The sequence below is a fragment of the Bos indicus genome, chromosome 19 (genome assembly GCF_029378745.1).
Source record: "Bos indicus isolate NIAB-ARS_2022 breed Sahiwal x Tharparkar chromosome 19, NIAB-ARS_B.indTharparkar_mat_pri_1.0, whole genome shotgun sequence".
NCBI lineage: Eukaryota > Metazoa > Chordata > Mammalia > Artiodactyla > Bovidae > Bos > Bos indicus.
Window position 1 is genome coordinate 49,051,277 of NC_091778.1, and position 14,202 is coordinate 49,065,478.

The 14,202-nt window shown below is 52.6% G+C and overlaps 1 protein-coding gene and 1 long non-coding RNA gene across 5 annotated transcripts in view; one reads left to right on the forward strand and one right to left on the reverse strand.

The window, feature by feature from the left end:
* Positions 1-7,657, forward strand: part of ACE (angiotensin I converting enzyme) — a 40,214-nt gene extending 32,557 nt beyond the window's left edge. For all 4 annotated transcript variants that reach the window (XM_070773732.1, XM_070773733.1, XM_070773734.1 and 1 more), the window contains 8 exons: positions 639-736; positions 936-1,108; positions 3,194-3,417; positions 3,690-3,834; positions 4,561-4,659; positions 6,445-6,567; positions 6,834-7,021; positions 7,188-7,657. In XM_070773732.1, coding sequence (XP_070629833.1) covers positions 639-736; positions 936-1,108; positions 3,194-3,417; positions 3,690-3,834; positions 4,561-4,659; positions 6,445-6,567; positions 6,834-7,021; positions 7,188-7,417 — 1,280 coding nt within the window. In that variant the 3' untranslated portion in view covers positions 7,418-7,657. The remainder of the gene's footprint in view (positions 1-638; positions 737-935; positions 1,109-3,193; positions 3,418-3,689; positions 3,835-4,560; positions 4,660-6,444; positions 6,568-6,833; positions 7,022-7,187) is intronic.
* On the reverse strand, positions 2,248-3,195 carry LOC109574311 (uncharacterized). The gene is made up of 2 exons (XR_002183063.2): positions 2,950-3,195; positions 2,248-2,845 (listed from the first exon to the last, which is right to left on the reverse strand). It is a non-coding gene; the product is annotated as an uncharacterized lncRNA (long non-coding RNA).
* Positions 7,658-14,202: the final 6,545 nt, after the last annotated feature.

The following is a 14,202-nucleotide window of genomic DNA, read 5'->3' on the forward strand; positions in this document are numbered from 1 at the left end:
TTTGCAGCTCAAGAGACCAGCCACCCTTGGTCTCTCTGTGGTTAGACCAGAGAATGCCAGCTCATTGGCCGAGAAACACAGACCCCAAGAAGGAAAGCAGGTGCCCACTGGCCTGGGGGCTGGGCTTAGAGCAGAGCTTGCGCCCCCATCCCATTCTGGCTTCTCACTCCCTCCTACCTTCACTGGCTTGCACCCATAGGCTCCACTCGATGTCAGCTCAAGCTTAGTCTCCTTTGGCCCTGAAGGTGGTAGTTGCTCAGTTGTGTCTGACTCTTTTGCGACCCCATGGACTGTAGCCTACCAGGCTGCTCTGTCCATGGGATTTCCTAGGCAAGAATACTGGAGTGGGTTGCCATTCCTTTTTCCAGGGGATCTTTCCGACCCAGGGATTGAACCCAGGTCTCCTGCATTGCAGACAGATTCTTTACCATCTGAGCCACTTGGGAAAGCTTCTTTACTCTTGTCTTGCCCTAAATGCTGAGACATCAACCTCTCCTAAAGGAGGGCAGTTGGGTGGTTCTTTTTTTTTAATTTTGGTTTTGTGCTGGATCTGGCCCCTCACGCTGTGTGACGGTGCTGAGCCTAAAACGCAACACTGTCTCCCCTCTCTCTGCCTCTCGTCCTCTGCCTGCCTCCAGGGAACATGTGGGCACAGAGCTGGTCCAACATCTATGACTTGGTGGCACCCTTCCCTTCAGCCCCCAAGATGGATGCCACGGAGGCCATGATAAAGCAGGTCTGCACTGGCCCCCTCCTCGCACACCTGCTCCTCTAGGGTGGCCCCAGGGTGTGGGGCGGGGAGCCCTGCCCCAGGGGGAGAGGGCCCCCTAATTCAGGAGATGCTTCTAGCTTGGCCCTCCCCCCAGGCCCTCCCACAGTGGCACACAGTCTGTCCCCACCGTCCCCAGCTTTGGCAGAGCTCTGTCTGTTTGCAGGGCTGGACACCCCTAAGGATGTTTAAGGAAGCAGACAATTTCTTCACCTCCCTGGGGCTGCTGCCCATGCCCCCTGAATTCTGGAACAAGTCGATGCTGGAGAAGCCGACCGATGGGCGGGAAGTGGTGTGCCACGCCTCTGCCTGGGATTTCTTCAATGGCAAGGACTTTAGGTGCGTCCGGGCTGCAGGTCCTGAGCCCAGAGGCCAAGGAGACGAGTCTGAGTCTGAGCTGGGGGCGGAGGGTTCAGAGAGGTGGGCCTGGCCTCAGCATGACCACCAGCTTGTGGCAGGGGAACCCCATCCACCACACAAGGGTCTCCTTGAGCACTGACCAGCTGCGTCAGCTCAGGGTTCCAGGTCGCAGTTCTGGGGGTGAGCCTTGTGTGAGCCGCCAGCCAGCCTCCCTCTCGGGCAGGCCCTGGGCACAGCGGGCCTCTCCCTGCTGCCTGTGCCTTGAGATAGGGGAACACACGGGGGTGTGGGGGCTTCACACAGATCTGCTCGCACCTCTGACAGGGCTCAGGAGCTGTCTTCATTGGTGGACAGTGTTTCAGTTACTGCTCTGAATCACACCAGCCCAAAACCCAGGGCTGTAAAACAACTATTTGACTGTGCTCATGATTTTTTAATTATTATTTTGAATGTATTTATTTATTAATGGCTATGCTGGGTCTTTGTGGCTGTGCGAGGGCGTTCTCTCGTTGAGGCAGGCAGGGGCTCCTCTCCAGTTGCAACATGCGGGCCTCTCACCGTGGTGGCTTCCCTCATTGCGGCTCACAGGCTCCAGAGTGTGGACTCAGTAGTTGGGGCTCATGGGTTTAGTTGCCCCGTGGCATGTGAAATCTTCCCCTACCAGGGGTCAAACCCGTGTCCCCTGCATTTGCAGGCTGGTTCTTAACCACTGGACCACGAGGGAAGTCTGCTAGTGATTGTATGGGCCAGGGATTCAGGCACTGCTCAGTGGAAGTGGCTCATCCTGCCTTGCAGGGTGGAGACCTTTGCTGGGGCAGCTCTGATGGCGGCAGAAGGCTGGCATGGCTCAGCGGGGTTTCGGCTGTGCTCCTGGCTGTCAGCTGGCTTCCTTGGTTTCTCTGTGTGGCACATGCTGGGGCAGGGACACTCATGTGGGTTCCTGCATTCACGTGCTGGGTGCCTGGGCTGGCATGGCTGGAGCAGCCGGGGTCTGGCCGGACATCTCTCTCTAGGAGAGCTTGGATGACCTCATGTGGTGGCAGCCTCAGGCGGTCAGATTTCTTACCCAGTGGCCAGCATCCACAGAGCAAAAGCAGCCAGATCTCTTAAAGACTAAGTTAGTCCAGAACTGGGACAGGTCACTCCTGCCACATTTTATTGGCTAAAGCAAGTCACAAGATTCAACCAGTCACAACCCAGGTTCAAAAGAAGATTAAGAAGTTTCCACCTCTTGGGAGAAGTGGCAGAGATGGTGAAGTATCTCTGATGAGAAGAGTGGACTCAGAGGTCCTGGAACAAAGTAGGCAGGTTCACTGGCTCCCCTGGCCTTGGGCTCTTCCTTCAGAGGCATGGAGACCAGAGCTTCAGGGCTGGGCGCAGACAGACTCTCAAAGCTGAGGTCTCCTTGGGGAACCTCGATCATACAGGAAGTCCTAACAGAAGGTGGGTAGACCCCAACTTGTCACTGGGGCAGCTCTTTCCACTCACCATAGAATAACAAAAAAAAGGGTCCACTGAGATGAAAAGCTCTGGTTAGATCCAAGGGTGAACTTCCTCAGCTCACAAAAGGTGGAAGGGGAAGTGGAGCCCCTGCTCGGACAGCTCGGCAGATGTCCCATCAGTCCTGGCCCTGAGAAATCCCAGGGTGATCTGCCTGCTGGCATCGGGCACGTGGGGTGCAGAAGAGCCCAGACACCATGGTTTCCTTCAGGAAGTCTGAGACCAGGGAGAGACAGACCGTGAGAAGAGGAACCACAGGACCCACGTCCTGGAAAGTCACTGAGCGTGACTGAGGGTCCCCGTGCCTCCAGAGCACATACCTCGCACAGTCAGAAAGCCACACACACAGCAGTGCAGGCTCGAGGTGTTCAGGGGAGCTGGAGGCAGGGAGTGGCCTGGAGGACCATGCTGTAGGAGTTTCCAATCCCCAGATCGCCTCCCTTTCTCCTTTTGGTTTTCCTCCCCATGATGCTGTGGCGGTCCTGGGGGCATGCTCTGCGAGCAGGGTTGGCCGCTGCCTTTGCCCAGGGCTCCTTGCTGTCTCTCTCCCACCCCGTGCTCCAGGATCAAGCAGTGCACCTCGGTGAACATGGAGGACCTGGTGGTGGCCCACCACGAAATGGGCCACATACAGTACTTCATGCAGTACAAGGACTTGCCCGTGACCTTCCGGGAGGGCGCCAACCCCGGCTTTCACGAGGCCATTGGGGACGTGCTGGCCCTCTCAGTGTCCACCCCCACGCACCTGCACAAGATCAACCTGCTGAGCAGCGGGGACGGCGGCTACGGTGAGTGAGGAACGGGGAGATCCAAGCGGGCAGAGGGGCCGAGAAGGGGCAGCGAGCTTGGGAGGCAGAGAGGAGGCTCCATGGGCCACAGGCGGTGCCAGGACGGAACACAGGGAGCCAGGGGACAGCCAGCGGGGAGAGCAGGAGGGAAAACCCGTCCCAAGAGGCAGGTTGCCCCACCCATTCCACCCACCGCACACCTGCTCAGCCCCCTGCTAGGCTATGGCGGGAGGCATCCCTGGATCTGACGTCGGGCTCCCTTCTCTTGGCAGAGGAGGATATCAACTTTCTGATGAAGATGGCGCTCGAGAAGATCGCCTTCATCCCCTTCAGCTTCCTCGTCGACCAGTGGCGCTGGAGGGTGTTCGATGGAAGTGTCACCAGGGAGAACTACAACCAGGAGTGGTGGAGCCTCAGGTTCTAGAGCCCTGCTGCGGGGTGTGGGCCGGGGGTCTCCACGGGGTATATGCCAGCACCTGCGTCTGTGTGTACCTGGTGTGTCTGCATGTGTGGTGTCTAGGGGAGTGTGTGTGTGTGTGTGTGTATGTGCGTGCCTGTGTTTGTATGTACGTGGCATGTCTGTGTGTACCTGGTGTGTCTGTGTGGCATGTAAGTGTGTGTCTGTGTGTGTGCCTGCATCTGTGTGTACCTGGTCTGTGTGCATGGTGTCTAGGTGTGTGTGTGTGCTTGTGTCTGTGTGTACCTGGTGTGTCTGCCTGTATAGTGTCTAGGGGGGTGTGTGTGTGTGTGTGAGCGACGGGGTACCGGGGGGCAGGGACTCACAAAGGCACAGCTTGCAGGAGTTGTCAGCACCCTGTGCAGGCCCAGGGCAGGCACCATATTGTAAATCAAGAACACCAACTCTCCCAGCTTGATTCTCCCCAAAAAGTGAAAGTGTTAGTCACTCAATCATGTCTGACTCTCTGTGACCTCATGGACTGTAGCCCGCCAGGCTCCCTGTCCATGGGATTTTCCAGGCAAAAATACTGGAGTGGGTTGCCATTCCTTTCTCTAGGATTTCTTCCCAACCCAGGGGTCAAACCCAGGTCGCCTGCATTTTTGATGGATTCTTTACCGTTTGAGCCACCAGGAAGTGCTGATTGTCCCCAAACCCTCCCTCTAATGTGTCTTCCTCCTCCACAGGCTGAAGTACCAGGGTGTCTGTCCCCCACTGGCCAGATCTCAAGATGACTTTGACCCAGGGGCCAAGTTCCACATTCCTGCAAGTGTGCCTTACGTCAGGTAACAGGAAAGGGAGGAGGGCGTCTGGAGGGGCAGCGCCTCCGCGTGGTGTTGAGACACCTTTGCTACCCCTTCCAAGAGCTACCTGCTCCAGGAGCTGCCGTCAGGGCAACCTGGGGACCCATGTGTGGTGCACTGTGTCTGGGCCTCTCACCTGTAACCAAGACTGACGTTGTTTCACTCTTGTGATACAATGAGAGCCCCCGCCCTCCAGACGGTTGAAAACAGAAAGTTCACTATAACCAGCTAATGGTTACAAGACCTTGGTTAGTTAACATGAACCATGACCCATGGCCAGACCATGCCCTGAGCACTATTTTCTCATTTTTACAGCATTCTGTTCCCTTATATGTATTGAACATATTTCCTGTGACATAATTTGAGTTGTACCTAGGGACCTTCTACCCACTGGAGCTAGGACTAGAGGCCCAGCTGGATGGAAGCCTGTATTGTTAGGGGTATGGGGTCACAGCCTTGGGATTAGACAGTACAGGTTCAAATCTCATCTCCATGACTGTTCCCTTGAGTAAATCCCTCCATCTCTGCGAGCACCAGCTTCCTCACCTGTGGAATCCCATTTCATAGGATCGTTGCAAGAGTTCACATCTTAGCACACAGTTGTAATACAGAACACGCTTGGGGACTGGTGGCCATAACCCACCATCATTAAATCACTGTCTTAAATGGAATGCGGAAACAGCAGCACCATCAGTCGTGCAGCCACCACGTGCATGCGCCCAGTCAGCCCCTCTCCCTCTGCGTGCTGCAGGGGAGTGCTGGCTGGGGGCTGGGAAGTGTGATTAGAGGAGCTGGAGCCCTCCCTCGAGGCAGGGATCTGGGGCAGAGGGCCCCTGTGCTCCCCAGGCCAGTGAAGGAGGGCTTATGTCCATCATGCCCAGCCTTCTACCCCAGCACCTGGCTCAATGTCAGCACAGTCAGGACCTAATAAATAAGCATGAGGTGGGTAAGCTCTGTGCCTGAGTCCAGGAAGGAAGAGAAAGCCTGCTCAGAGGCTCCAGGGAGCAGCGGGGGGAGCAGGGAGCCAAGGAGAGTCAAGGGCACCTCCACGCAGGCCTGACCAGCCAGTGTGCCAGGGTGACCTACAGAGAGACCCTCCGCCCGCCTTCCCAACGGGCTTCTGAGCTCCTGAGCTGGCACTCACTTTCACACAGAAGCCGGCCCACGTGATGGCTAGCTTCCCGGCTTAGCACAGATAATTCTCCAGGAGGGAGCGGGCAAAGGGATCGCCCTCCAGATTCTGACCAGCAGCCTTAGCAAAGCACATACAGGAAAGGCCAGGAAAGACAGTGCACCTGACTTGTGCCCAGCCTTTCCGTCTGCACTGCTGGTTCAGGACATTCCAAACCTCCCCACATTCAGAGAGGCTGCCCCTCCTTGACCGGCAAACTCCTGCAGGGAATTCTCACTGCTTTGGGATAAAGGAGGTCATTTGGGCTGGCTTCCCTGCCTGGTCAGAAGCATGACCCTGTAGGCAACGCCTCAGGGACAGAGATGTCATTTCTGTGTCCAGAGCAGCCCGCCACATCTCTGATGGGCTCTGCCCCACTCGGCCTCACCCATGAGCATCCCTAGCTCTAAGAGTCTCTCCCAAGATGCTCCATGTGGAGGCAGCTCTGTGGTGAGAGGCGGGGAAGGAGGCCTGATGACTCTGCAGGCCAGGACGGGCTCACCCTGACACCATGGCAGGCAGCAGGAGGCAGGGTGGCTGGGGCTCGAAGGCGCTGCCCCCAGCGCCCACCCCAGGCCTCGCCTGCCCCCCTGCAGGTACTTTGTCAGCTTTGTCATCCAGTTCCAGTTCCACCAGGCGCTGTGTCAGGCAGCGGGCCACCAGGGCCCCCTGCACAAGTGTGACATCTACCAGTCCAAGGAGGCCGGGAAGCTCCTGGCGTGAGTCTCCTCTGGCCTTGCTCTGACCCCTGTCCTCCCCACGATGACCTACTTCCCAGTGGAGCTCTTCCCAGAACATCTACCATGGCCTCGGCCAGGGTCACCCTTTCCCCAAAGCCCCAGACCTGCCCAGGCCCTCAGTCCCGGGTGGGGAGCGGAGGCTGGGGGCGGGGATAGAGAGCGCTGGTGTAAGACTGGGACGGGGTGGGACAGGGAGCCTCCCAGCCTGTCCCTCTGACTCGGTTCCCCGCCTGGGGCTCCCCCAGGGATGCCATGAAGCTGGGCTTCAGTCAGCCGTGGCCCGAAGCCATGCGGCTGATCACGGGCCAGTCCAACATGTCGGCTGCCGCCATGATGACCTACTTCAAGCCGCTGCTGGACTGGCTCGTGACGGAGAACGGGCGGCACGGGGAGAAGCTGGGCTGGCCTCAGTACAACTGGACGCCAAACTCGGGTACCGCCACCCACCCCCCTGGGCCCCGGGGCAGCCCCAGGGCTCGCTCAGGGCTGGGGCCCTCCCAAGATAAGGCAGGTTGGAGTCCCGCCGCCGCGCTCAGGGTTGGGGAGCCAGCGGTGTGCCCGGCCCGGCCCAGCACCCGCTCTCGTTCCTCCCCGCCCAGCTCGCCTGGAAGGCCCCTTCGTGGGCTCCGGCCGCGTCAACTTCCTGGGCCTGAACCTGGAGGAGCAGCAGGCCCGCGTGGGCCAGTGGGTGCTGCTCTTCCTGGGCGTCGCCCTGCTGGTGGCCACGCTGGGCCTCACCCAGCGGCTCTTCAGCATCCGCCACCACAGCCTCCGCCGGCCCCACCGCGGGCCCCAGTTTGGCTCCGAGGTGGAGCTGAGACACTCCTGAGAGGAGACCGGGAGGGGCCCTGCGCTGCTCCTGACGCTCACCCCAGCCCCTCGCCCTCCTCCTGCCCCCTCCTCCTCCTGCCCCCGCCCCCCCCCCCCCCCCCGCCAGTCCTCTGGACCTCCGGCCATCGTGGCCTCTGCCCCCCCCCGCCCCGCCCGGTCCCCAGAGACCCAGAGTCTCCCTCACGTGGCACCCTCTCCCCGTCTCCCTGTGGATACAATTAAAGGTCCTGCCTTCCCATCCGCGTCTGTGTCCCTCACGGGGAAGCTCCCTCGCTTCCTGCCAATCAAGGGCGTCACTTCTCGGGGGTCTTCATCTCTTTCCAAGAAGAGGCTGGAAAACGCCCCCGAGCTCTGGCCCCAGCACCACCCAGCGCCCAGGCCAGTCCCCTCTCCAGCCCGGGCAGCTGGCCCCTGGCCTGCTGTGGCAGGCAGGCCTGGCCAGGCCTGGGCACTGGCCCAGGAGGGCTCTGGGCGGCAAAGAGGGAGCAGACATTCCGGGCTGCTGGAGCCCTGCCCCCGCTATTCCCATAAACGGTCCAGTCCCCGGACTGAAGGCTCCCAGCTGTCCTCCAGTCCCCGGGGGGAGCGCCTTGCTGGCTGAAGGCACAGAACTGGCTGGTGCCTGCCCCGGCTCCATGTCCACTCGCACACATGCTCAGAGCCACCGGAGTACTGCCCACAGGGCCCAGGGTCAGCACCCTTTGCCCTAGCCGGGCAGAAGGGGGTGCCCACGCAGGGACTGACTGCAGGGACCACCCCTGCCCCTGCCCCCAGCACATGCCTTCACCCCGAGTCTTCCTCAGAGGCCAGCCTGGTTTTGAGGGAGTATCATTTTGAGGGACATTTTAAAATCATTTATCTAGATGTTTATTGTAGAAAATCTAGAAAATACAGAAATGTGTAAAGAAAAGCCTTTTTTATATCAACACTGAGAGACAAGCACTGTTGACATTTGGTATACATATTTCCAGCCTTTTTTTCTCAACACTATATTTTAAATCTGATCACACTGTATTTACAGCTGTGTAACCTTTTTCCAGGTAGCATGACTAGACTGTCTTTTTCTTAATATTTAAATGCCAAACCTAGAACCTGGCCAAAGCCTGGCCCCCCTGGGAGGACCCTTGGCCCTGTGCCCTTTCTTGGCTTTGGCCCAACCCTAGTATCTGTCCTCCTAGTATCCTCTAGTGCCACAGCTTTTGCAGCCCCGCTGCCAGTCTCTAGCTGCTGTTGTGTCAGTGTGTGTGTATCTGTGTGTTTGTGTGTCTCTGTTAGTATGTGTGTCTGTGTTGGTGTCTGTGTGTTCCTGTGTCTGTGATTGTGTGTATCTGTGTTTATGTGCCTGTGACTGTGTGTGTGTGTGTGATTGTATTTGTGTGTGTGTGTTGGGGGGCACGTAGATGCAATCATGCAGGCCTATTCCATGGGTCAGGATGTGGAGTTGAGGTATTCCGGATTTGCAAGAGGGTGGAAGTTTATGATTACTTGAGACAGTGGAATTTATAAACATAGCCTCTAAATAGTTCCAAGCCTTCTACCACCCAAGTCTTCTTTAATGACCCCCCCTCCTCAGCCTGATGTTTCAAAAGCTGTTTGGCAGACAGAGGTCATTGTCATATGACCCCCTTCCTATCTTTACAAGCTTCAGGGGTTCCTGCTGCCAGTCAGAGTCTGTGGGCAGCACTCAAAAGGTCTGAGCTGCAAAGAAGACTTAACAGCCTTATATCCACGAGGGCTTTTGAAATATTAAAAACGTTTAGACTCCTGTTTCTGCCTCCTCAGATGATCGAGGTGAGGCCGTGCCTAACTAGGGGATAGCTGAGGGGGTGGTGACAACAGGAAGAGGGGCCATTCTGACATTTTCTGCCAGTGACCTGAGAGCTGGGCCCTGCCCAAGGCTGCCCCTCAGGGACCAGCTCTGATCCATGCGGGCCAGAAGTGATGATGGTTTGTCCAATCTCCGCACCCTGCCTCAGGCTGCCCACTCTGACTCTGTAGGGAATCGACTGGCTTCAGATTAGGCCTAAGTCAAATCCTACCTCTGAACTTGACCTTGAGCAACTTACTTCCATTTTTTGAGCCTCCAATTTCACGCCTGTGAGATGGTTCCTATGATAGTTCTTATGAACCCTCTCATGATTGCTGCAATTGGTCGGATGAGACAATGTAGAAATTCCTGGTGCCTAGTTTCCTGATCATCATCTCCTGATAAAGATTGCTTCATAACTGCCTCCCACTTCAAGCATCCCCTCGAGTCTCAGCCCGAGAGAGCTGGAAGGGCAAAGTTAGACCAGCCCCTCCCTGAAGAGATGGAGAAAACCGCCCAGAGCAGCTCACTGTGAGCTGGATAGACATTCTTCACGATTCCTTCCTGTACTATCGGATGTCCTCCCACTGGGAGTGCAGTGGGCTCGTTCACCTCCAGGCCTGGGCTGCTTTAAGTTCTGGAGACGTTCAGCTGTCATCTCCTCGTCCTCTTCAGTCTCTTCTCTGGGACTCCTGCCAGGCCCTGCTGGGAGCCTCCTATTTTGTCCTCTATGTCTCCTCATTCCCGCTCGTATTTCTCATCCCCCTCTCTGTCCTGTGCTCCAAGTGATTTCCCTGGCTGTGTCTTAGCCTGTGCATTGAGATGACTACTTTTCCAATTTAATAACCATACTTTTTTTTTTTCACTTCTATTAGTTCTAGACCTCCCGTGTCTTCACAAAAGTTTATTCTTACTTCACAGATCCTGTTCCTTCTCTTATACTTTTAAAAACCTGCATTTTTAAAAAATTGCTGTAATATATACCGAGCATTTACCATCTGACCTTTTTTAGGGGGTGGGGGCGCTTGACACAGCATGTGGGATCTTAGTTCCCCGCCCAGGGATCAGACCCATACCCCCTGCACTGGAAGCACAGAGTCTTAACCACTAGACTGCCAGGGAAATCCCCATTTTAACCGTTTTGAAGTATACAGTTCAGTGGCATTGAGTATATTCAATTACTGTGCAGCCATCACCGTATCTATTCGAGTCCCCTTCTCTTGGGTACACATCCCAAATTGAAATTCCTGGGTCACAAAGTAATTCTATACTCTTTTCCACAATGGCTGCACCATTTTAGTACCAGCAGCAGTGCACAAATGTTCCAATTTCTGCATGTGTTAGCCATCACTTGATGTTTTCTGTGTTTTGTTTTTTGGAATTTTTTTGGTAACAGCCATCCTAGTGGTATCTCAGATTTTGATTTGTATTTCCCTAATGATTAGTGGTATTGGACATCTTCTCAAGTACTTATGATCCATTTAGAGATAATCTTTAGAAGGATATCTAGTGAAGTCCTTTGCCCATCCTTGAATTGGCTTGGTTGTTTCTTCACTGTTGAGTTTGGGGAGCTCTTTATATATTCTGGCTATTAGTCACTTATCAGATCTAGGATTTGCAAGTATTTTCTCCAGTCCTGTTGCTTGCCTTTTTACTCTGTTGTTCGTGTCCTTTGATGTGCAGAAGCTCTTAATTTTCATGAGGCCCAGTTTGCCTGTTTTTTCTTTTGTTGCCTATGCTTTTAGTAGCATATCCAAGAAATTATTGTCAAATCCAATGTTCATGAAGCTTTTCCGCTATGATTTCTTCAAAGAGTTTTACAGTCTGCGTTCTTATGTTTAGGTCTGTAATCCATTTTGAGTTTATTTTTGCAGATGGTGTGAAGCCTAGTTAAGTCCCTTTCAGATTTCCCTAATGCCTGTCCTTCCTTGGCTGTGGTCTAATCCATGCCTGTGTCCAGAGTTTAGCAGAGACTCTGCAGCCGAGCTATGTGGATTTGAGTCCCACCTCCACTGTTTGCTAGCTGTGTGACTATAAGCAAGTTTCCCAACCTCTCTGTCCCTCCTTTTCCTCATCTATAAACTGGATGTATTGATCACAGTACCTGCCTCGTAGTTTGTTGTGAGGATTCATATCCCAAAAGCCCTCAAAAGGTCCCTAGCCCCTGTACAGTGCTTAGTGGTGGAGGTCATTACTAACACTAACTGCGTTGGATTTCCTCTTGTACATGGTATTCTTGACCTATGAGCCATCTTCACTGGAATAGCCTTCCACAGGGGAGCCCTTCCCAGGCACACAGCAGGTTGTGAAGGTGTCCTCAGGGTTGGTTTCATGGTTGTTTCTTGCAGAGTCCTTTTAGAAAAGTAGCCATCTGCTGGCTCCCCTGATGGAGGCATTACTTCCACTGTAGCTGACTATTCTCAGGTGGGTGCTGATGCTGCAGCCCTTTGCACATGGATGCACTTTGATTGCTCACATGGGCTCCCACTCACTGCTGCATGAGCCCTCCTTGTCTCCCAGGCATCTGAATAGTCCCTTTCCTTGCTTTCCATCTCAGCTCTGTATTTTGCATTTTTAAAATACTATATTTGACCCCAAATAGCCAAAGCAACCTCGAGAAAGAAGAACTAAGCTGGAGACATCACACTTCCTGATTTCAAACTTTATTACAAAGCTACAACAAACACAACAGTTTGGTACTGACATAAAAACAGACACATAGATCAATGGAACAGAATAGAAAGCCCAGAAATAACCCCACACATATATGGTCAATATGTTTATGACAGAAAAGTCAAGAATATACAATGAGGGAAGGATAGCGTCTTCAGTAAGTGGTGTTGAGAAAACTGGATGGCCACGTGCAAAAGAATGAAACTGGACCCCTGTCTTATACCACAGACAAAAATCAACTCAAAGTGGATTAAAGGCTTCAAAGTAAGGCCTGGAACCATAAAAATCCTAGAAGAAAATACAGAGAGTAAGCTCCTAGACATCAGTCTTAGCCAAGATTTTTTTTTAATTTGACACTAAAAAAGGCAACAAAAGCAAAACTCAACAAATGATTCTACATCAAACTACAAAGCTGATGCACAGCAAAAGAAGCCATCAACAAAATGAAAAGGCAACTCCCAGACTCAGAGAAAATATTTGCAAATCGTATACTATCTGATAAAGGGTTAAATATTAAACATACATGAAGAATTCATAGAAGTCCAAACAACTACAGGAAAAATTTGATTTAAAAATGGGCAAGGATCTGAATAGACTTTTTTCCAAAGAAGATTTACTGATGGCCAAGAAGTACATGAAAAGTTACACAACCTCACTAGTCATCAAGGAAATGCAAATCAAAACCACAATGAGACATCACCTCCACCTTTTAGAATGGCTATTATCAAAAAGACAAGAACTGTTAAGTGAGAGCAAGGAAATGAAGAAAAGGGAACCCTTGTGCACTGTTGGTGAGAATGTAAATTGGTGCAGCTACTTGGAAAACGGTATGGAGGTTTCTCAAAAAAAATTTAAAATAGCCTACCATCAGTTCAATTCAGTTCAGTTCAGTTACTCAGTTCAGTTCAGTCGTGTCCGACTCTTTGTGACCGCATGGAATGCAGCATGCTAGGCCTCCCTGTCCATCGGCAACTCCCGAAGTTTACTCAAACTCATGTCCACTGAGTCGGTGATGCCATCCAACTATCTTATCCTCTGTTGTCCCCTTCTCCTCCCGCTTTCAATCTTTCCCAGCATCAGGATCTTTTCCAATGAATCAGTTCTTCTCATCAGGTGGCCAAAGTATTGGAGTTTCAGCTTCAGCATCAGTCCTTCCAATGAATATTCAGAACTGATTTCCTTTAGGATGGACTGGTTGGATCTCCTTGCAGTCCAAGGGACTCTCAAGAGTATTCTCCAACACCACAGTTCAAAAGCATCAATTCTTCAGTGCTCGGCTTTATAGTCCAACTCTCACATCCATACATGACTATTGGAAAAACAATAGCTTTGACTAGACAGACCTTTGTCGGCAAACTGATGTCTGTGCTTTCTTGTATGCTGTCTAGGTTGGTCATAGCTTTTCTTCCAAGGAGCAAGTGTCTTTTAATTTCATGGCTGCAGTGATTTTGGAGCCCCCCAAAATAAAGTCTGTCACTGTTTCCACTGTTTCTCCATCTATTTGCCATGAAGTGATGGGACCAGATGCCATGATCTTAGTTTTCTGAATATTGAGTTTTAAGCCAACTTTTTCACTCTCTTCTTTCACTTTCATCGAGAGGCTCTTTTAGTTCTTCGCTTTCTGCCATAAGGGTGGTGTCATCTGCATATCAAAGGTTATAGATATTTCTCCTGGCAATCTTGATTCCCGCTTGTGCTTCATCCAACCCAGCATTTCTCATAATGTACTCTGCATATAAGTTAAATAAGCAGGGTGACAATATATGGCCTTAACGTACTCTATTTCCCTATTTGGAACCAGTCTGTTGTTCCATGTCCAGTTCTAACTGTTGCTTCCTGAACTGCATACAGATTTCTCAAGAGGCAGGTCAGGTGGTCTGGTATTCCCATCTCTTTAAGAATTTTCCAGACTTTGTTGTGGTCCACACAAAGGCTTTGGCATAGTTAATGAAGCAGAAGTAGATATTTTTCTAGAACTCTCTTGCTTTTTCAATGATCCAACGGATGTTGGCAATTTGATCTGTGGTTCCTCTGCCTTTTCTAAATCCAGCTTGAACATCTGGAAGTTCACAGTTCTACTACTGTGGGCAAGAATCCTTTAGAAGAAATGGAGTAGCCATCATAGTCGACAAGAGTCTGAAATGCAGTACTTGGATGCAATCTCAAAAATGACAGAATGATCTCTGTTCGTTTCCAAGGCAAATCATTCAATATCACTACCAGTAATGCTGAAAAAGCTGATGTTGAATGGTTCTGTGAAGACTTACAAGACCTTCTAGAACTAACACCCCAAAAAGATGTCG